At 38.0% G+C, this 23,779-nt stretch overlaps 1 protein-coding gene across 10 annotated transcripts in view; it reads left to right on the forward strand.

The window, feature by feature from the left end:
- Window positions 1-23,779, forward strand: part of DIP2C (disco interacting protein 2 homolog C) — a 2,757,794-nt gene that overhangs the window by 2,010,647 nt on the left and 723,368 nt on the right. For 4 of the 10 annotated variants that reach the window (XM_044064688.1, XM_044064689.1, XM_044064692.1 and 1 more), the window contains one exon: window positions 19,555-19,611. The exons of the other annotated variants lie outside the window; for them this stretch is intronic. In XM_044064688.1, coding sequence (XP_043920623.1) covers window positions 19,555-19,611 — 57 coding nt within the window. The remainder of the gene's footprint in view (window positions 1-19,554; window positions 19,612-23,779) is intronic. 10 annotated transcript variants of the gene reach the window in all.

Here is a 23,779-nt window from a genome sequence, read left to right on the forward strand (position 1 = left end):
TGTGCTCTGTTGTTTAGAAAGAGCACTCTTTTTACCCATTTCTTCCACATTGTTATACTTCAGTTCGGTTCACCAGATTCTCACATCCCCAGGCAAAGTACTGAGTGATTGCACCCTTATCAAGAGTTATCCCAACATTTCAAAAGTAATCAAGGTCCTAAGAATCCACTTTTTATAGTGTAGTCTTTGTTATTCATCCTGAATCTTGGATTGTCTGAAATGCTAGACCAACTAAAATTCTTAAAACTGGATAGAACAAAGAAGTAATCTCTATGGTGAGTCTTGCAGCAGCCTCCCTTCAAGAGGAATGGCATGCATGTTTAGTTTAAAAGATCACTTATTTATTCTCCAATGAATGAGTGCCCCTGTTTTAACAACTTAATGATCTTGCATATAATTGTTCGTTGTTATAATGCTTTTCTTGGAAGATAAGAGTCAGAAAGGCTGTGTTGGGGGGTTGTTATTCCAGATTGGTAGCTTGAAATCAGGGTTGCCAGATTTCATATCGGCCAGGCAGGGACGACAAAAAAAAAAGTGAAGAGCACAAAAAAAAAAAAAAAAAAACACATGGAGCTTCTCGGCTTCTCGTGTTTAATGTGGAACAGAAGAAGCTCCGTGTTTATCAATTTTTGATTGGCCTGTATGCCAGGTATACGGGCCAATCAAAAAAAAAAAAAAAAGACAACAAACAAAGCGGAGGCTGGCCGGGATTTAAACCAGCAGGGTGGGACTCGGGATCAGGCTGCTGATCTCGGGACAGTCCCGCCCAAATCGGGACGTCTGGCAACCCTGCTTGAAATACACCTCATTTGTGTAAAAATGAGGGTGGACCAATGGTTTAAGTCCTTATTGATCCTCACCTTCTCAGATTATAGCAGATGCATTTTACACGGTGGGCTTAAAATTACAGATCAAACAGATGATACATCACATGGCCATGATCAGTCTGTAAGGGGAAATGAGTTTTATTCAGGTCGGACCAGACCCAGATCATATAGAGCTAAATTTTAAAGTTAATTTGGAACTGAATCAGGAACCAGAGTAGACTGAATATAATTGCTATGTTGAGTTTTAATAGGACGTGACTGCCGGTTATCAGGCTGCAGAATTCTACAACAGTCTGGTTCATCTATATTTGGGAAGCCGTAGGTTAAAGGAATTACAGTAGTCTGACCATGAAGATACAAAAGCACATATGATCATTGAGAGGTTTTTAGATAGAAAAAAGGTCCTTGATTTGGGTTATGTTCCTTAGATGATAATAGGAAGTCTGAAACACAGCACCTGATCACTTAACTGTTATCTACCATTCACTGATGGTAACTTCAAGATCACTTGTTTTGCTATCTAAGCCTTTTACCCCCATAAGTAATACAGACCTCAAAACTGAATACGAGTATTAGTCTTCTATCCATTTGGTGATTTCACTCCATCAGTATCATTAGCTTCACTATTATGGGACCAGTGTTGCCTTTTGCATGTAGGAATACTATGGTTGAAGAAATGGCCAGACCAATGCAGCTCAGCTTCTGAGTAAACTCAAATGTTTTGCTTTACTGTTATGCTAACTTTTCTTCAAAGATCTAATATTGTGGTGAGTATATCATGCAACAGTAATTTTGCCTTACCAAGAAATGGTGTTATCTTGAAAACTGCTGTTTTCTTTTTTCCCTCCTTCCATATACATTTTAATCAATAGTTACTGTGGTCTTGTCTCTAAGGCATTAACAATTATTGATGGTTCTTGAAAGCAGCCCCATGTTGGCCTTTCCTTTATTAGGAGATTCTCATTTGCTTCTTAAAGAAATGCTTTCTGCATCTGTTATTGTTACAATATGTCATAGTGGTTACCATTGCAAGTTCTCTGACAAGGTGGCTATTTTGTAGAATTTGCAGGTTTGTGTGTTTTTTACTGGGGTGGTCTTTCTTCTCACATTCCAAGGTCATGTTGTTAAGAGGACTGATGGCTGTAAATTGGACCCAGTTATATGTCGCCTACAATTGACTGACAATCCATCTGGTAATGGTACCTGACTTTCAGCAGTTGCTGGTGGCAGAGAATGGTCCCCAGTGATTCTGAATAGTTTTAATTAGGTATAGGAAAATGACTAATGGCTAGTGTTTGACTATTTCCTATGACATCTCTCAGTCACCTTGGAATCTGTTGGTCATGCTTTGGTTTCTGCCCATATACAGTGAATTAATTATAAAGAATACTATTCCAAAATATGGTAGTGCAGTTGTTTGAAGTGCTCCCTGTAACAGTAGGTATTCAAGGGAGGAGCCAATGCTGCAGTTATGACACCATGCCACTAACTGTCAGTAAATTTAATTGGGGCTACTTACAGATGGATACTAACTTGCTTCAGGAAATGTATGGATGTCTGGCCTTTGTGACAATTTCACCTGTACACAAGAGCGATAATTAGGGTTGCCACCTTTTCAAATACCCAAAGTGGGACATTTGTGGTACAAACGTCAGATTTTGCAGGACAAAACATATCCACAACTAGTACAAAGGATAGAACTTCACTTTTTTGCCTAAATAAAAGCTTATTCTTGTAGCATTTTAGTTGCTTATTCTGTTTCCTATACCATTAAGGTGTTTCAGATACAGAATAACTGTTTTATGCAACTATTACATAAAATATAGGAAATATTTTTGTCCTAAAATCTCAGGACATTTGCCATTTTTTTCAATTTTTTTTTTTTTGCCCAAAGAGGGACTGTCCCTCGCAAAGTGGGACAGGTGGTAACCCTACCAATAATCCTTTCACCACCCTTCTCTTTCTGGAGATTTATTTGTATGCATATGTTTGTATAGACACACACATATCTTTCTCTCTGTCTTTCTGTGTACATAAACACACACACACACACACACACACACACAGATAAATACATGCATGTAAGAACAGTTCCCAGTAATCTAGTTCATTTGCTTTGTGTTTTTACCGTAAATCATCAGATTAAGCAAGTTAGGGTTTACTAAAGAGAAATGAATGTTAAGCTTTGTACATGGCTTTTATGTTAGACTCACAAGAGTTCAGTGCCAGTATAAAACTGGCAAGAGACCTATGATGATTGGTGCTGAAAAGCTGAGAAAACATACAGGCTCCATTAAGCCTGACATCTGAGCAAGTCCATAAATAAAGTACAGTTGGGTAAGTAACCTTACCAGAACAGTAGATGTTTAAATGATCACTGCTGCAGTAGCCTTGGCTATAAATAAAGGTGATGGAGGGAGAGAGTAGCTACTGCAGCAGTGATCATTTGAACATTTACTGTTATGTTAAGTTTATTTACACAGCTATACTATGGTCTTCATTTGATCACTGTTGGAATAGTCTCAGTTGTTTGGGTAGATTGCATAGCTTAAACTTACTGGGAGAAGGAAAGATGAAGGTCCAACAGCCTCTGGGGAATGGTCCTAGCAAAGCCTAGACCTAGTGTGGGAGTGTAGTTTATAGTGTTTTTAAAACTGTGCACAGAGGACCAAGCTGCTGCCTGTAGAATACTTCTAGCATTCAATCCTTTCCAGGTAGCCATGGATGAAGCCAAGGCCGTGGTTGAGTGAGGCTTGATCCTGTCTGGAATAGTTTTGCTGTGGTTGGATTAACAACAAGAAAAAACTTGAGACAACCATTTTAAAATGGTCTGTTTTGGCGCAGGTTGCTCTTTTTTCTTATCTTCGCAAGAAATCTGTCCTTTGAATGAGACATTAAACCAAAGCCCAGTCTGCTTATGTTGATGGTAGCTCAGGTGGATGTAAAAGGTCACACGGCACCTGTAAAAAAGAGTAGGGTCCTTTAACTAACACAACATAAACAAACCATTATTTACATATTTGCAGGTACATAACTACACATTCCTGTGCACCATCATCATTCTTCTTCTTCTGTAAGTAACCTCCACTCGTTCTTCTACAGTCATAATCTAATTTTCACAATATATCAGCCAAAATCCATTTCCCTTCAAACAAAATGTCATCCAGTCTTTCATTCCAAATAGCCCAATATTACGTAAAATAAAATCTTATCTTTTATAAGTCTATTGACATTTATTCCACCCATCTAACTTATTTTATCACTTCATGTATTTTTAAACACCTTTCCCTATCTTTTTTACATTTTCCCCGTAAATCCCAATTAAAGTCCTTTGCAGTTGTAATTGTCATGTTAACCAGACTCTTTCTTTCCTTTGCATTTGTACATGCATGTAATGCTGTGTAATTCTATAAACATATTCTGTCCACCTCATATCCACAGCAGTTAAAATTCCCATCTTCACCAATGCTGAATCTAATATTTTTTACTGTTTTTTTACATAATACAAACAGTAAAAAAACATTAATTTCTAAAATTCCATATTCTATTTCCACACTACAATTTTTGTTTTTACAAATTTTTGTCACTTTTCAGGACTCTCATATCCTCTCACAGAATAACAACTACATCACATTTAGCACACCATTCCAGTACCCCTATTCTTCTTTGAATATCAGTAATACTATTCATATTTACTGACAGTTATTAATTTCCTTCTTAAGTTTAATGGAAGTATTTTAAATATCCATGTTCTTATTTTTTTATTTTTTCACCAATTAAATTTTTTCTGAGTTTATGTACAAATATTCATTGATCTTCAGAACCGGATAACTATTGCTTACCCTTCTTTTTAAACTTTGGTGATGCATTTTTCCTTACCCCCTAACCTAGCACCTATCAAATTTCTTTTCCTAACATCATTTACACTTTCTTTACAAATATCTGACTTATCATGTTCAATTTCTTCTTCTTTGTCAACATTCACAGTACAGTTATGAAATATAACATTTTGTCTGTGTTCTCTTTTTTTACTTCATCCACTTTTTCATGAACACCTTTTCCCCATATTTCCTCGTTGCTGTCAGACATTACATTTTCCTCATCATCCTGCTCAACAAATTATATTGCTTATTCTTTTTACAATCAAACCAAAAATGCCCTTCAGTATTACATATTCTGCATTCATTTTTAAGCTCATAATATGACCTTTCCCCCTCATTGATTACATCTTATTTTTGTACTGTCATTTATCAGATTGAAATCCCCAAAAATACAAGTTTTCAGCTGCCCCATATATCTAATTGTTCCTCTATCATCTGCATATGTAACACTTGGAAATGCTTTATCATATCTTTTTCATATTTTAAAATAACATCCACTCCTATCCCAAATACCATATCTCATCTTTAACTTTCACAATATAAGAAAATGACTAACACATACATGAAAAATAATTTTTAACATATTTTAATCAATTTCATCAGAACAAAATCAATTTCCTTGCCTGGAAAATATAAATTAATTTCATGAGTAAACAGTCCACCTTTTTTCATAATTAAAAATCTTTCCATTAAGTCTTCTGTCAGAAATGTTAAGTCACAAAATATCTCTATCACCAAATGAATGAAGGATATAATGTCTTTTGCTTCAATATCCACAGGTAACACTAAATTACAGCACACAAAATATCGGTGTTATTTCTTTTTTCTTATCCAAACAAACCTTTTTTTCTTTATTCAGTAGCTTTTGTTCTTCCAGCTGCATCAGCATACGATTTTCCAGATTGCATCCCACCTCTAACCTTATGTCCATCCAACAAGTGACTCATTTCATTTTCTCCCAAATCGCTTTCCATTCCAAAAATCTTTTCATTCATATCTGATCATGAAATCTCAGACTCCTCTCTAGGATCACCTTTGTTAAGTAAACTAAACAGATTTTTATCGGACAAACCTCCAGAAGCAATTTCAGTTACAATAATTTCTTCAAAACCCTAGAGTTTAAAATCAACTAAATGCAGACTGTTTGGACTATCCACTTGCTTCTCAAAGTTTTCAGTCTGCTTGACAGAACCACACTGCTGTCACCAACAGAATAACTCTCTCTCTCCATTACTACACAACTTCCCCTAGCAGCCTCCTAGCCAGGAACAAAAATGTGAAGTGCGATCGCAAAAACATTCTTCCTCGCAAAAAGTGAAGTAGGGGAAGCTCCCTCATATCCTGACCAAACTTCTCCTAGTAGAAATAAATACCATCTTGAGTCTCCCCTGAAGAGAAGTTACTAGCATAGTAGGACTAACCCAGTCAACAAAAGATAGATGTATGGATGGATGAACAAGTGATCAGACATTCTGAAAAATTTTGTTCCTTCAAGATAGTGTTTGAATTGTCTATTGGATATTCAAGCTAAGAAGTATCCCTTCTCTTTTATTTTTAGGTTCTAGAAAGAAGACAAGGGAGATGGATCACTTGACTTAAGGTAAACACAGATACTAATTTAAGCATAAATGAAGGATTAGTTCTTAAAGAAACCCTATCATTGTGGAAAATGAGATAAGGTTAACCTTTCATGAGAGCTTGCTACTCAAATGCTGTTCTTACAGAGGTCAGGGCAGTTAGTAAGACTATTTTCCATGTTAAGACCTTCAAACCAGCCAGATGAGCTGGAAAAGTGTTAGTTTTTTCTAATGCAAACTTAATATCCCAAGGAGCAGCCACGTGTTTCCCAGGATGCTTCTTATTCAGCAATCCTTTCAAAACATTTTCATGTGAGGTTGCATTGAAATGGGGGGATCCATGGGCAGACCTGCTGAAATTGGCAACAAGTGAATCTTAACTGAGAAGTAGGAAAGGCCAAAGGATAGCAACTCCAAGAAATGTGATATAACCAGAGAAACATTGGCTATGAATGGGTGGTGGTTCTGTTGTTGGCAACAACTAGAAAACCTCTTCCATTTGCTAATATATGGCTTTCTAGCAGCAGGTTGTCTTGCCTCCACTAATACATGATGCATGTCCTCAGAGGAAAGGTGCTGAAATGGTTTTAAAACTCTTTCATCTTGGCAGTCAGTCATAGTTGTTTGGGGTAGGGACATATCAAGTACCCCTGGTCTTGTGTGAATAAATCCAGTTTAAGAGGAAGCTTGTGGTAATTGTCTTTCACCATTTTCCAAAGAAGTGAGAATCACTGTTACCCGTGCCTGAAAAGAGTTACCACAATGATCTTTGGAGAGTTCTTCTGAATCTTCAGGACTGTGAATGTTAGTGGAAAGGGTGGAAAAGCATACAGAAATATTTCTGTCCATGGAAGAAAAAAGAAAAAGCATTGATCTTCCAGGCCTTCTTACATGGAGTCCTGGGGCAGAATTTTAATGATTGTTGAGAGCATAGGCAAATAGACCTGTTTGAGGTACTGCCCATTCTTCTTCGTCTTCTTTCTGCTTTTTCCCGGTTAGGGGTCGCCACAGCGGATCACCTGTCTGCTTATGATTGGCAGTGGAGTTTTACAGTGTAGAGTTGCCAGCCCAGCACCCAACCTTCCACAGAAGGTACACACACACACACGCACTCACACCTAGGGCCAATTTAGAGTGTCCAATCCATCTGCAGCATGTCTTTGGGATGTGGGAGGAAACCGGAGCACCTGGAGGAAACCCACGCGACCACAGGGAGGACATGCAGACTCCGCATAGAAGACTCCCCAGCGAGGATCAAACCGGAGAACCTCTTGCTGTGAGGCAACAATGCTAACCACTGCACCACCATGGCCGCCCCGTTTGAGGTACTGCCCATAGCTGGATCAATTCTTGGAAGACCCCTGATTCATTTTCCTTTCATGAGGGTCTGTCCTAGTCCTGCTCATCTTGTATGTTATGTAATTTTACTCTGACAGACTGTAAGATGCCTGTAGAGTGAGATTGTGCAGAAAAAAACTGTATACTGGGCTACCATGGTTTGTTTGCACAGACGGTAAGATCTGGTTCCTCCTTGCTTGTTTATGCATCACATTACTGTTATGTTGCCTGCAAATGCTTGAAGAAGTCCCAAAGAATACAAATGGTTGAGAGGGCTGAAAGCATTAATAAAAGCTGACAACCCCTTTATATTTGTATTTCGGTCTGTATTTTTTTCTAAACACACTGAACTTTTATCTCCATAGACTCTTCTCCCTTAGCAAAGTTTGAGACATCTGTTGAGACTGACAGACTGACTGTGCTTGGGCAGGAAGTGAGAATGGGAGGACCTGGATTCTGCGAAAGTAGGTCTCCACCACAAAACTTCCCTTTCCACAAATCCCAAAACTGGAATTTGAGAGTTCCGAAGATGTTGATGCTGGGGCAAAAGATATTTCAGGAACCATCAAGTTTTTCTCATGTGGAGTCTTGCAGGAGTTATTGTGAGCATCATAGATGTTACGAGACTCAGAATCTTGAGGAATTCCCTTGCTGAAATGGAAATGAGTGGAAAACCTCAAGGAAAGATCTAACTACAGATCTTTTTCCCCATTGGAGAATTCTAAAAACAAATGTTGCAGAATAATATACTCTTTTCACAAATGCATCAAAATCCTTCCTGTCCTTGTCTGAAGGAGCATGATTACCCTATGTTTAGCAGCAGCTGTATTCACTAAAGCAATTGCTGCTGGGTCAGATCTGGGATGAGTGTACAAACACTTAAAAGAAGGAATCACTTTTTAAAGTCTGTCTACTTTCTTGGGGAGTGTAGGCTGGCTATTAAGGAATGGCAGGCTGTGACAAAAACATCTTCCAAGGCAGGCAGAACAGGAGGAATGGGAGTAGGTTCTGGAAATTCCAGTTGAAACAAACCATACTTCTGAGGGACTGAAAAACATTCCTGTTTACCCAATGAAATAACTAATTTATTCTAGAAATAGTTTGAGAAAGAGGATCCTTCAAAATTACTAGCAAAACTGACACGCCTCTCAGAATCTGAATTAGAATTCCATGAAGATGATACACAATCTTTTCTTTCACAATCATTTTGAGAATCGTATGCTTGTCTGTTTAGAAAATGAGGAATTCCTCTTTCTTTCACCAGAAGCAACCATACCTGAAGGTCAATACCCTGCAGTAAAACCGCAGCCAAGACCAATATATGACTTCAGTCCAGGGTAACTGAGATAGGCAAAGACATATGTTTTAAGTTTGTTTCTTTTTAATGGGAAAACCAGAAATAATAGACTCTCCAAAGGTGGGCACACCTTTCTGGCAAAGCAGAATGACATTCTCTGTCCCTTCTTCCTTGACCAACAATGGTAGTGCGCTCTCTATCTCTCACCCGCAAAGGCCACTTCAGCTACAGAATACATGTCTAATTCCCTGGTCCATGGTGGCTGTAGGGACAATGCCAACAAGTCCCAATGAAAAAGATGATTGGCCTGAGGAGCCAACACTGACCAGAGCTGAGTCACTCATTTGAGGCTGAGGCATTTTCTTAGCCAGATGTGGTGGTAAAGGCTGCTTAGCAGTGTTTTTCCTTTTGTGGCTGGAAGAAGGTAGAATTGAGGAACTGGTAGGTTGTTCCATGGCTGAACTGAAAAAGATGCTCGTTTCTTGTAGAAGCTTTGAAGCCGTACTTAGTAAAGCAGTTAATTAGTAAAAATAGTAACTTTTTCCATAATAATACCCAGTACAAACTATGTTTAAACATTTATCCCAGCCCCAAAAGTAAAATAACTTGGAGAAGCTTTATGGGTTATACATAGGATATAACAGCCAACCAGATTCCAAAGCTTCAGGGCATCTTCCAATCATCCATAACATTAGTCAGTTTGAGCTGACTAAAAATCAAGTTTCAGCCCCAAGCCCTTCAGAGTTTTCCTGACGCCAAAGAGTGAGCTCCTCTGCGGGCTTTCAACGACTGGTGGTAGACTTGTGTTGTTCCATTAGTGGGCAAAAAAGTTTACTTTGGGGAAAAACCTTTCACATATTATTTGTAATATTTAAATTTACTTATTTAAGAAAGTATGTTTTAAACTAGGAATGTGTGTTTTATTTGACTGTCATGAGACATTGCTGTTCTTTTAAAAGGGGAACACACTGTGTTTGACAATTTAAAAGTTGATTTAAACATTCTAAAAATGTTTTTCTATGGAGAAACTGTGTCTAAATTATTTTGGGGGCTGGTAGAATGTATTAAGACTACTTTTTACCATGTTTTATTTGGAAAACTGGCTTTATACTGCATTTAAAATTTTACTAGCTTGTGCTCTTTACTTTCGGTGGGAAAGAAACGCCATTTTCAGTTTGACCATGGAAAAATATACTTGACCCATGGGTGGTTCTTCTTCCAGCCACAAAAAGAAAAAGTTAACTAAACAGACTTTGCCACCACAATAGGTTAGCAATTTGCTTTGGCTACAGGTGGGTAACTGCTGTGGCCAAAGCTTGTTCCTCAGACCACTCACCTTTTTCCCTCTGGTGTTGCCCATACATCCAGTATGGACTGGGAGTTAGCCATGTCTGCTGCAGCTGTTGGGGTACCCTCAGTAGGCAAGGGAGAGCTACTTCTGTAGTTTGAATGTTGTGCCCATCCCTGGGAAAGCTGTTGCTGCCATTAATAACCTAGTTGTCCAAACATTCCAGTAAAAAAAAAAAAAAGTGTTCCTTCTCCTGCTTCAGTTTCACTGAACAGCAGTAGTTCATTAAGTCTGGCTTAGGGTGTTGTACAGGCCGTTTGTGGTTTCTGGTAAAAGAAAAAGGGATCCTCTTTTCCTGAAGAGATTCAAGAAAATGAATCTGGAGAGGAACATGCCAGTTTTTAAATAAGAAGAAAACTGAGGTTTCTTAGTCCCCCAGAAAATGCTATGGATTGTTACAACTGGAATTCTCAGAATCTCCTCCCATCCCCCTAGTGCTGCCAGCATTTGAGGATGTGTTTCACTGTCTGTGGTTTCCCTGACAGCCAGTTTACTGCACCTAAATTCATAGTTACGTACTAGGCTAGCTATCCTTGTGGACTATTTTAAACCTAGCCAGTTCAAACCGTGTATCTCTTGTTTGTGAGGTAAACACAAAGTAAAGCAGAGAGAATGTACAAAGTTCCTCAGTCTTTCAAATTTCTATACTCTCATCTCAGACCTGACCCAGAAGTTATAGGTTTTCCTAATCCAGCTACTGCCAAGCATTTTGTTAATTCTAATCCTTCACCTTCTGACAAAGATGGTAAAGCAATTGATACATTTGGGAAGAAAGTGTATGCTTCTGCAGGTTTAATTTAGAATTTTGAATTGTTAGGCTTGTAATATAATTTATTTTAATTGTGAAAATGAGGAAAGATTTACCAACAGTTCTTTCTTGCAAGGAAAATTCTTTTTGGTTGTGGTTTAGTTTCTCCAGTTTTTCACATCTTAACTTGTTTAATGTGTGTGTTTATGACTCTGTAGACAATGTATCTAGGACTGTTGCCACTGGTACTGTGTTGAGAAGGTTTGCTTGACTGTTTTCTCCAACTATTCCACAAGATGTAAAAAATGAGATTTTAAATTCTCCTTTAAATATATTTAGTTTTTGGACCTTTTGCTGCATTGGTAATCAAAAATGTGATGGGAGGGGTAAGATGATACAGGGAATCTCTCATATTTTTCATCCCTCCTTCTCTAAATTTTCCAGGATGGCAGGGAAATACCAAAAAAAAAGCAGGAAGCCCCTGGAACAAAGGACTATGTAAGGGACCTTGTTTCCCCCACCCCCACCCTGATAGCCCCTTATCCTTTGCAGAAAGTCTGAATCTCCCATTCTGTCTTTGGCAACTGATTATTTCGGACAAATGGGTTTTGAGACTGATTCAGCAGAGTTACAGATGGCAGTGGGAAAAATATTTCCATTCTAGGGAATTATTCCACATCCACTAGACCAAACACCTCTGTAACAGAAACAGTTTGTAGAATGTTTCTAGTGCCAAAGAAAGAAAATGTCTGGTAACCAGTTCTGGACTTTTCTTTCCAGAACCAGTCTGTGATAGTGCCCATGTTCAAAATGCTTTCACTTCACAACCTGTTACTCCTTCATTCAAGTTTTCTTCTAACTTAGATTTAAAAAATGCATATCACATTCCTATCCATCCAGGTTTCGTATGTTTCTTAAGGTTTTGTGTGTCTGGATCTCATTTTCAGTACTCTGCATTACCACTTGTTTGATCCACTGCTCCAAGAGTGTTCACAAAGTGTCTAGCTCCAGTTATAGCCCATTACAGGCTACAGGGTTTCCATAGTTTTCCATATTTACACAACTTGCTTATCTTTGTAGAGTCTTTTTCAAAGTGTCTTGTCACTTGGCTGAGAGATCTCCTATGTAGGCTGGGATTCAAAGAGGACATTCAAAAGTCAATTTTTGACTTCATCACATAAAATTGCATTCCTGGGGTACCTGCTAGACATCTCAGTACGAAGAAGTTTTCTTCCGTATGTAAAAAATAGATACATATTTTGGTCCATTTCAGGAGTTTTTCCACTCCGGCTTCAGATGCTGCAAAGGAATACCTCAGTATTCAGGGTCTCATGCCATCAGTGATTCTTATAACACCTCTGACAAGACTCCACATGAAAAAGATGCAACGCTATCCAAAGTTTCTTTGGTCCCAGCACCAACGCCCATTTTTGCTAAGGTAGCAGTTCAAGGGGAATAGGTGCAAGTTATCTGGAACAACAAAGACAGGCACACCCACCTAAATATAAAATTGGTTGCCCTTATCTGAGTACTCAACTCCCTGAATCTCCTTTGGTCCACAGGACCAAAAGAGATTCAGAGAGTTGAGTGCCTAGGATCTCTTCAAGTTGTTATGGACAAACCACAGTGACATGGTACATAAAGAAGCAATAGGGAATAAGCTCTTAACCCCAATGCAGATTAGCCATGCTAGCTTGGGATATAGCTTTATTATGCAATCTCATTCTACAGGCATCCTACATTCTGTCAGAGCAAAACTGTGTGGCAGACAACCTGAACACAACAGGCAGACCCTCATGAACGAAAACTAAATTGGAGTCTTCCAAGATTTGATCAATTTGTAGGGAGTTCAAGTAGACCTTTTTTGCCTCCTTTCTGAACAATTAGCTGGCAAAATTCTGCTCTGAGATTCCATTGAAGAAGGCCTGGAAGCGATGTGCCTTTTCTTTCCTTTGGACAGGAATGTTCCAGTATGCTTTTCCACTGATATCCAGGGTACTTCTGAAGATTCAGAAAGAATCCTCCAAGTTCATTGTGGTGACTCCCTTCTCACCAAGGCAATAGTGGTTCTCCCTTCTTTTAGAACTGGTCTGGGACAATTAACGCAAGCTTCTTCAAAGACTTTATCTACTCACACAAGAACATTGGTTGCATCTTGACCACAGACAACGTCAACTGGCTGCCCGGATGATGGAGTCTGAAAACCTTTCAGGTGCTTGTTTACTGAAGGTGTACATCAGGTACTAATGGAGACAAGAAGGCATTGCACTAGAAAATCATAGATTAGCAAATGGAAGAGGTTTTCTAGCTGGTGACAACATAACCACCACTCATTCAGGGCTAGTGTCCTCTGGTTTTACAATATTTGTGAGAGTTACTTTCCTTTGGCCTGTCTTACTCCACAGTCAAGGTTCATTTGTCAGTGATTTCATTAGTTCTGCCAATGTATCCCCTCTCTTTTAAGGCATTCTCATGTCAAAATGTTTTTGAAAGGGGTATTGCATAAAGAGACCTCCAGGAAAACTGGTAGCTCCTCCTTTGGGATCTTAATGTTGTGTTAGAGCAGGTAACACTTTGCTACATTTGAACCAGCTCATCTGGCTGACTTGAGGCTCTTAAGATGGAAAAGATTTTTACTGGTTGCTCTGACCTCTGCAAGAAGAGTACCTCAGCTGCAAGCTTTTATGGTTGGTTAACCTTTTCTCATTTTTCACAGAGACATGGTTTCCTTGAGAATTAATCAACCTTTTATGCTTACATTGTAGGTTTACTTTAGCCCAAACTTCCTTCCATCCTTCAGATGAGATACTAATCCAAAGCCACATCTGTTTGAGTTGGTGGTAATGCAGTTGGATGTAAAATATCCCACTGCACACCTATAGAAAAGAGTAGGGGAAGTTCCCTGATAGGACAGTCACATTTCCTGTAGTAGTATAAATACCGTCTCAGATCTCCCCTGAACAGAGGCTACTAACCTAATTGGACTAACCCTGTCAACAAAGGAGAAGTAAATAAGTAAAACTGTCCGTCTCACTGGGTTCTTCCTTGAACCTAAAAAAGAGGGAGAAAAAATACTTCACACCTTGGATGTACACATACAACTCATGTACTGTCTTGACAGAACTTTCAATCAGTTGTTCGGTTCTTGTGACGGTAAGAAGGGTCAACTTGTGTCAAAGCAGACTATTTCCAAATGGACGTATTGGGCTGTTACTTTTTGTTCTTCCTACCCCAACAAGACAATTTTAGGCAGAGTTAAGGCATATTCTACCAGGCTTCATTTGTAAATTTTTAGAAAAGAGGTGGATTTTAAAAGTATTCTGGAAGTAGCAGCTTGGTCCTTTGTACATACTTTTACAAAGGCCTGTAAACTAGATTCCTCCTACAGGTTTAGGTCAGGCTTTGTTAGAACCATTCTCCAGGGGCTTCTGGAGACTCCATCCTCTCAGTTGTTATAAGTTATGGTAATCTACCTGTATATCATAGGCTACTGCAGTAGGGATCAATATGAAAAACATAGTACTTTTGTGTAAGTAAGCTTACAATAACAGTAGATGTTCAAATCATTACTGCTGCAGTAGCCGCTCTATACTTCCATCCCTCTTGTTTTTGTACTGTGTTTTCTAAACCAGGGTGTAGAGATTTTTTTTTCCTAGCAATAATCTCTCAAGGCTCAGTTTCCCTCTCTCAGCTGGCATGAAAGCTCTGAAGTGCATGGTGCCTAAACCTCTCTTTTAGTCAGCTCAGCTTGAGCCGCCTAATGGTTTGGGTGTGTGTGGATGGTGCCCTGAAGCTTTAGCAGCAGGCCGGCTGTTATATCCTATGCAGGATATAAACCACATAGCTTAGGCTACTGCAGGAGTGATCATTCAAACATCTACAGTTAGGGTAAGTTGACTTATGCAACTGTACTTTTCTCCACAAAATATATGCAGTTTAAGTTGTTTTAACAAGTCTTTACCACAAAAGGAAAAAGGTAAAACTCTTGTTTAGAAGTGCAAATATCCCATGACAGTTAATTAAAGCACTTTTTTCCTAGCTTAAATATCTAAGTTTCTCAGAAAAAGTGCATTTGTTGTCATAAAAAGTAAAAGTGAAAGTGTTTTTCTTTGAAGGCAAGTTATCTGCCCAGCATTGGAATAGCATTAGCTGATTGTCAATCCATGAAATTTCAGAGAAGATCACCATCTTTAGTGGCAGGAAAGTTCAGAAGGGCTTTGTGCCCAAACCTGACTTTTTTTAGTCAGGTCTGCTCGAGTTGACTAAAAATTTGGGTACTTGGAAGGTGCCCCAAAGCTTTGGAAGCAGGCTGGCTTTTCTGTCTTTAGCACAATACAACTCATATAGCTAGGGCTACTACATTAGTGATCATATGAAGACCATCATATTTATTGCACTGGTGAGTTTTACCTAAAAGATGTGCTGCTTTGGTGAATAACATGCACAGCTGCATTTCCATGTTCTTGCCCTCCTTCTGTGAACAGATAACACTGTTTTTGTGTACAGCATTTCTTTTTTTCTTCTATCGTAATATTTTCTTCAGTTTGGTTGTTAGCAGTATATTTTTAAATCTTTAGTTGTTTCACTAATTTTACATTTTTATTTAGTTTTTTCTTACTGTTACACTTTTTTAATCTTACGAAGATACCAAACTCCTAAGCTTTAAACTGTCGTTTTTTAGAAAGTGTATTAAACTTTGTCTTCTATTTTTATTATTATTTTTCATGTCCTAGGTTTCAAGTTCTGTTTTTTTTCATTTCCATTCTTTCAGATCTTTATTATCTTTATAACCTTGTATATGTAAGCATAATTTCTTCTCCTTATTGTAAAGAGTTAAGTCCAGCATTTCTATTCACAAAACACATTAGTGGTCAGTAAGTAGCCAGTAGAAAGGCTAGCATAGACTATTTGCATTTCTCCTTTTCAAGATGAGTTACAGACACATCTGCTTTGCTTAAAAATATTATATCAAAATTATCTCCTTAAATCTTCAGGAAAACCCGAAAATATTCACTGTCTCGTAAATTAGAGTTGTGTAAATAATTTGAAGATGTTTAAAAATACAGTTAACTGTTTCACTACTTTTGTTCTCTTAAGGATTCACAAATCATGCTTTTCTTCACTGAATTTCATTATGTTGGTTGGTTATGTGTTGAAAAAGTTTTAGTAAATATATATTTTCAAAAAAAAGTAAGAAAAGGTTAATTATAAATATATGAAGATTCTTTTAGATGACCCGTTTTCTGTCAAGTCCATCTTTCTTGACTGCAGCCAGTCTCTGTATAGCTGCCCTCCAATTAGCAAGTCCCTCTTCCCTCTCTCCCAGGAAGATTTGAGCCTGTCTGTTAAACTGCATTTCACACTTCCCACTGATGGTGCATTCTAGAGTCCTACCATCCTCTCTGTGCAGCAGTGTATTTTCTTAAATAATTTTTTGAGGCTTCTTTAGGTTTCTCCTATGTCTCGTCCCTTCCCTTACCATCCCCCCCCCCTGCACCCACCCATCTATTTTCCTCTGACAGTGTAATATGGACATGTTATATCTCTGCTTCATCTCTCTTTTATGTGTCACTTTGCACATGCTAGGCACTCAGTTTTTGTATATAACTTAGGCCTTCCATTCTTATCACCGTTTTGGTTTCTTTCTTTAGTATACACACTGACAGCCCTATTTCCATTCCTCTAACTGGATACAGAATAGTATACATTGTTCTGCAATTGTTTTTACTAGTAAAATAGAATAAGACACAGAAGTAAAATATAATGTACTTGTATGTCATATTTTCAGCAAAAAATTGACTTCTTGTTTTCTGTAATAAATATACTTACAAAAAATTGTAAAATGATATTAATAACTCATGACTTATTGCTCCGTCACTAGAATTTGTTTACGATGGATCAATATTAAATACCACTACATTTATTTATTTTATTTATTTATTTTATTTCCAGTTTGATTACCGGGGAGGTCGACTGGGCCCTGGGGACCCGTTTTCACTGGAGGCCCGGGAAGAAAAGCTCCAAAAATACAAATTACAAAATATGAAAAAATATAAGTAATACATTGAGGTGACCAGTTTGTACAACAGGAACATTTATTATTACAAAATAGTCAAATACAACTTCACTAAGGTTATTCTAAAAAGGTTATACAATTATAAAGCTGTTCTTATAGAGTAATTTGAGAAAATGCATTATATAAGCACATTCTAAAAAGGCTATACATTTATAAAGCTATTCTTATAGAGTAATTTGAGAAAATGCATTATATAAGCACATAGAGAAGAGAGTTAAGAAAATCTGTTTACAGTATTTACACAAGGGGTGCAAAGATAAATAATTGTAGGACATTTTGAGAGCAAGGGTACATTCCAAGTGGGATATCAATGTGTTCTTGGATCATTTTTAGGTGGGGTAGACTATATGCACTGCCTCACCTTTTTACGTTCTAGGTAGGATATCAGTGTATTCTTGTATAGTTTTAGGTAGGGTGAAGACAGGAGCATTTCCACTTAGTGGACAGATGTTTGAAAAGCTGAGTTTTTAAATTTTCAGAGTTTGATATGTTATGCTTCTCAGTTTTGATTTGTTCTTTAGTGTAATATTTTGTTAAAATATTACTCAAAATTATCTGTCTTTTTATTTGATACTGTTTTTTAAATGTTCATAAATATTTACAAGTTACCATGTTATATTATTCTAGCTTACTACTGAAGTCTGCATGTAAAAGTAAAAGCTATAATAATTGTGTCAGCATGTTTACTAAATTGTTATGCAAACATGTTTTAATAAGTCCAAGTTGATTTTTGTATTTTGGTGGTCTATGCACATTGTGTTAGTCAAAGTTCACTGGGAGTCATTCATGGTTTTAAAACTTTGCTTGTCTGTCTTGTCAAAGGAGTGCATTATTGCAGATTATTCATTTATTTGATTTGCCCTATAATCAGCTTTTTTTCCTTGACTTGTACCATTGACGTGGTGTTTCACTTGGCTACTATTGTGTGACCACAAAATTTATACACAAGTAAGGGGGTGTGGATGTACAAATGGTACCTGCATAAAAATATGTGCTTTGTGTTACTATTTATATAAGATTATTTGGAATGTGTTTAGTTTTACTATTGTACTGCAGTTTTATTTATGGGGGTTCAAAGAAGTTTGCTGTAGGTTTTTTTGTAATTAGAATGCTTTACTAGCTACTGTTTGAACTCCATCCATCCACAACCCCTTCTCCATTTTTGCACATGGGTCAAGGAGTCACTTCAACAGTGACAATCATGTACAGCTAAGGTTCACACTGCCGGGTGGCTAGCCATGGCGCAGTACTACTTCCACACTATACACTTGCATGCACACTTCCATGCCTCACACTTGTATGTACACTCACACCTACAGCCAATTTAGAATGTCCAGTCCACCTACTGCATGTGTTTGGAATGTGGGAGGAAACCGGAGCACCTGGAGGAAACCCACGTGAACATGGGGAGGACATGCAGACTCTGCACAGAAGGCACCCCAGCCGAGAATCGAACCGGAAAACCTCTTGCTGTGAGATGAAAGTGGACTGCCAGTTACTAAAATGTGTTGTGTTGTGTTATTGGTAGTTTGTTGTTTTTACGCCGTTTACTATACTTTCAATACTTGTACATATTTGTTGATTGTTTTGATGGCTGGAGTTTCCTTATTTGGATATAAACCAAGTTTATTAGTTAGAGTGGTATAGTAGTGCTACATTTACTTCTTTTAACTTCATAATTTCCTTTTACATACAAAGCCACTCCAATTATATCTTTCTTTAGTACCATGTAGTGGTGAAAACTCTCACACTTGTTTCTAATCTCGATCTTTGTTTTTGTTAGTGCACTTAATTTGCACCATTTTGTGAAGTCAAATCTTCAAGTTTCCCCTTTTTATTATAATACTTGACAACCATAATCTTTCCAGATGTTGTCTGTAATGTTTGATGTGGGTTTTTATATATCTCAAAACAATGCATATATTTTTGTGAAAACAATTGTAACCAAATGTATTGAAATGTTTTGTTTTACTATGAATGTTGATATTACCAATGAGTGTTGTGTAGTAGAAATGGAAATGCTAGCACATAAAACACATGTATCTAAGGTATGAAAATGCTCTGCTTCCATCTGAACTAACTGAAGTACTCTACATCTAACATCTTGTTGTGTCATTAATATTTGATTTAATTGTCCCTAATGACCTCTGGTGTGAATAACTCCACGTTTTGAAAGAGACTTGGTAAGAAAACAAATACCTTACAGGACTGGGTATTTTGGAAGTTTATAGAAGGGATTTTGTATTTTCATTAAAACATAAGTGTGTCCAAACATGCACGCATATATGCATAGTGTTGGAAAGGGTCTCTGACAGTAACATACTGAAAAGCTTGACTTAATTGCCTAATTTTAAGTTTGTTTTAAGAATCAATAGATGTACTATGTAAACATTAGAACCAAGTTTTCTATTGTGTGTGGTATATGTTTGTCTGATAATTGTCTGTCTGTTTCTACCTCATAGAGATTGGTGTCAAGCAGCACCACCACCATTGCATCCCCTTCATCTGCCTGCTTGATGGTAATAGCGCTATTGTCTTTTTAACACCAGAAATGTTTTGTGTTGCACGTGAATGACACTCTACAAGCCTTATTTATGTCTTGCTGTTGTAATTTACTGACAAATGCAATTTAAAAGCTGGGGTAATGGAAGGTATGATTGTACATAAGCAGATGGCTCCTTAAAGCCCCCACTTTATTTACCTCTGATTAATTTACTATAGTAAGATTTGCAAATGTATTAATAAGCCAATATTTTTTTTATTCAGCTAAAAACTTTTTAAGATGAAGAACAAAGTGGAATGAGGAAAAAATGCTAACGTTTGTTGCAGACTCTTGCAACACAACTTTGGTTGAATCCATCCTTTAACATACTTTTTCCTGTAATTTTAGTTGTGCCTTTGGGTTTTTATTCACTTGATTGTATGCATTACAATGAGCTTTTAATAGCTAAGTAATCATAAACGTGCAGAAGATGTGTTGCTTCTTTTTAACACTACCTACTTGCAACAGCATCTAGCCATCATCTCATCCTTGTGCATCTCTCCCATTCCCCATTTAATCTCTTCATTGATTTGCACTCCCGTGTGGTGACCTGTTCTAACTGCCATTGTAAACATATGTCACATATGACTTAAAAGATTCTCAGCAATCTGCCATTTGCAGCATTCCTGTCAACCCTTTAATTTTTCACTCCCTTGCTGTGTCCACATATAATTATGTGTTCCCTCACCATAACCTTTCTGTCTCTACTTGCATCTGTTTGTATGAGCATGCCATCCTTAGCCTTTCCTTATAAGTGAACCCTTCTGTCCATGTTTTCAAGTTTGGGTGACCTTTTTGAGGGCAGACTTGTCACATCTAGTCTGCCACACCTAAGCTTATCTCCACCTGATAGACTTCTGTGATATATGTAATTAAGTAGCATTTACAAATACTTACCAGAATGTAGGGAGTGTGCTTCCACATCCTGATATTTAACCACACTGTTCCAAAGCTCATGCCAGGTTGGAAAAGAGGAGAGTAATTGTGTTCTCTTTTTTTGAGTTAATACAACCTTCAATGTGCTATCTTAAGATTAGAAGTATGTTTCCTCATCGGGGGATTATAGGTGGCAAATAGCTCTAACAAAAATATTGACATTTGAACTGCTTTAATTACTACTGTCAGATAGGGCAGCAAGAACTTGTAGTAATTAGGTCAGATGTAAACATGTTTGTCTTTAGTACTCTGAATTAGACCTGCTTTACAGGTTCATAGGTGAATACTAGGATAAGTACCCGAGGGGGTATTTTAAGCCTTGCCAGTTACCAGCGGTTGGAATCAAACCCTTTACTTTGCGCCTACGAGGGGAAGACCTTGACAATTATGGCAGACACTTTTGTCATTCTGAATGCCTTTATTTGGAGCATTTGTTATCATTTTATTTCATTTCCTGGTCAATTCTTCTGAACTGTATACAGTAATCCAGGTGTGTCCTCACCAGTGCTGTTTTCAATGAGGAAATCACTTTCTCAGTCTTTTGAGTCTCTCCATCTCACAGTATATGCCAGTGTCTTATTGATCTGGGTCACCTATCATTTTACATTGCTCCTGGTAGTTTAATCTGGCTGTGATTAATGCTGTTCAGTCCCAGTGCTAGGCTTTGAGGGAGTCCACCAATCACTATAGTTTTGCTCAGTAGTTTTCCTGTAACCGTCATCCTCTGTATGCTTCTTAGTCTTCTGTCTACTTTGTCAATCTAGATCTCATAAAAGTTGTAATAGCTTTCTATACAGGTTCCAGTCATAAACTTTTTTAAATCCAAAAATATGTTCACTGACACATCTGAAGAAAGGAGATATGATGGATTCATAAGAAGTGAAAATATATGGAGAAGGACAACACTAATTTGGCAGAAAGGCATTGATAAAGAAAACAGAAATGGTTTACCAGACATGCAATAAAAAGAAAGATAAAGGATGTAAAAGAGATGCCAACGGAGAATAAACTGTGTGTAAAAATGGAGGTGAGAAGGATGCAAAGCAAAAGAAAAGTGTATTGAAGCAAGATTAAAAATATCTAAAGTTTAAAGAAAGCAAAAGATTGTTAGAAATATATTACAGGAATTGATTTCTGATGCAGGGGCTATTTTGTAAAAGGTCTTTTCACCAATGATCAGGCCAAATGGTGGTCTCACAAAGGTAAATAAGTCCTTATTGTTTGCTCTAAGCAAGTAGCTATACATCCTAATGGAAAGTTAACCTCCTTAGGCTTTCAGATATTGGCAAAGACCTTTTGCACCCCGTAGTGCCTTTTTTAGGCAATGCTATACTGATTAACCTACCTACTTAACTGAACCTATCAAGGAATTTTGAAGGTGGTACTGCTCAATGCTAGAAGTATTAACAAGAAACTCCATTCCCTGCAAGCTTTCCTCTCTCTCTGGAGAGTGTAGACATCTGTGTAGCAATGGAGACACAGTTTAAAGTCATGGAGAGTGCTTCAACAATACTAGTTTATGATGCCTTTCACACCTTTAGACCAGCTACTGTTCAAGAGGGAACTAAAGATGGAGGAGTCTCAATCTATATTAAAACCAACCTTACATCCAGATTAATTAAAGTGTGTCTCACTGGAACTCATACATGTGCAACTCACTATAAACAGGGTTTTGTACCATATCCTTGCAACCTATAGGTTCCCCTCCATGTCCCAGGAAACCCATACTGCCTATCTTAAGGTACTAGAGTCCCTCACCGTTCATCTCAGTATGATATTCATTTGGGATCTCAACTACCCCTCTAAAGATTGGGAATCCTACACCACTTCTAATGCACAAGCTCAGCAATTCCTAAACTTTAATACCAACATCTTGGAACAGCTGGTCCATTCTCCTCCCAGAGAATAAACATCCTTCACCTTATACTCGTGTACATGGCGGGGGGGGGGTCCTCACCCAATGTAATGTCTTCACTCATCAGATCTGACCATAAGGCAGTATTACTTAAAACAAAACTTTAAATCTGGGGAATTCAGTGAAGCCAAAAACCTTTAAGACCTATTCCAAGGCTAACCTCTCTCTTCTTAGTAACACCTTGACTAGATTCCAAGCACCCCCAAATCCAGTAGACACCATAGTGTATGCCGAACTATTAACAATACATACTAAAAGCCCCATGACCAATCTAAACAGGCAGTTGAGAGAGTTAATTAATGCTTCAAAGGCTAAATTTGAAGAAAAACAGCTTCTCAGGCAATGAGCAACCACAAATATTTCTACAGCTATGTCCGTAAACCCAGGGGAACTACACAACAATGTGCAAAACCTTAATGGCATCGTCCACACTGAACTGGAGCCCATTGCCAACCTTTTGGCTGACAAGTTCATCTCAGATTTCTCCCCCCATAGTCCACAGGACTGCATGCCACATTTCCCAAACAATTACTAGGGAAGAGGGCATCAATGCACTTTCCAAGGCCAAAAACACCACTGCATGGATGGGCCCCAATAACATCCCAGAATGTTTAATAAGTAGCTTGAAACATGACCTCTTTGGTCCACTTGAATCACTTTGCAACTGGCATTTCCATGCACAAAGGAGGTCCAACCACTCATCCAGGTAACTACAGGCCCATAAGTCTTACTAGACTCGTATGTAAGGCCAAGGAAAGCATCATCATGGACATAGTAAATGAGGACATAGGTAACCTGCAAATGGTGGACACATTAGAATTCAGCTTTGTTAAAGGAAGGTCATGCCTATAAATTTGGCGGACATTTTTTTAGAGGGTCACCAAAGCACTGGGTGAAGGTAAGACTGTGCATACAGCTTACCTCAATCTGGCCAAGGCTTTTGATATGATATCCCACTCAGGCATTATAGACAAGCTCACTAACTTAGGTATAAGCCCTTTTATCACCCGTTGGATAGCCAAGTGGCTCATTCTTAGGAACCAGGAGATCAAAATAGGTGAGGCCACCTCCAAGAGGTCAGTCACTAGTGGAGTCTGCTAGGGCTCAGTACTGGGCCCGCTACTTTTTGACATCTATTTTTTTGAAATGGAACAAAATGCTGAAGGTTTATGGCTGACTAAGTTTGCAGATGATTGCAACCTGCAGACACTAGTGGTTTTGTCAAGGGCAGATCATACCTGCTAAACTTGGTGGACTTCTTCGAAAATGTGACCAGAGCCATAGATGAAGGCAA

This window comes from Protopterus annectens, chromosome 3.part0 (assembly GCF_019279795.1).
Source record: "Protopterus annectens isolate FY-2018-M chromosome 3.part0, PAN1.0, whole genome shotgun sequence".
In the NCBI taxonomy this organism is placed as follows: domain Eukaryota; kingdom Metazoa; phylum Chordata; order Ceratodontiformes; family Protopteridae; genus Protopterus; species Protopterus annectens.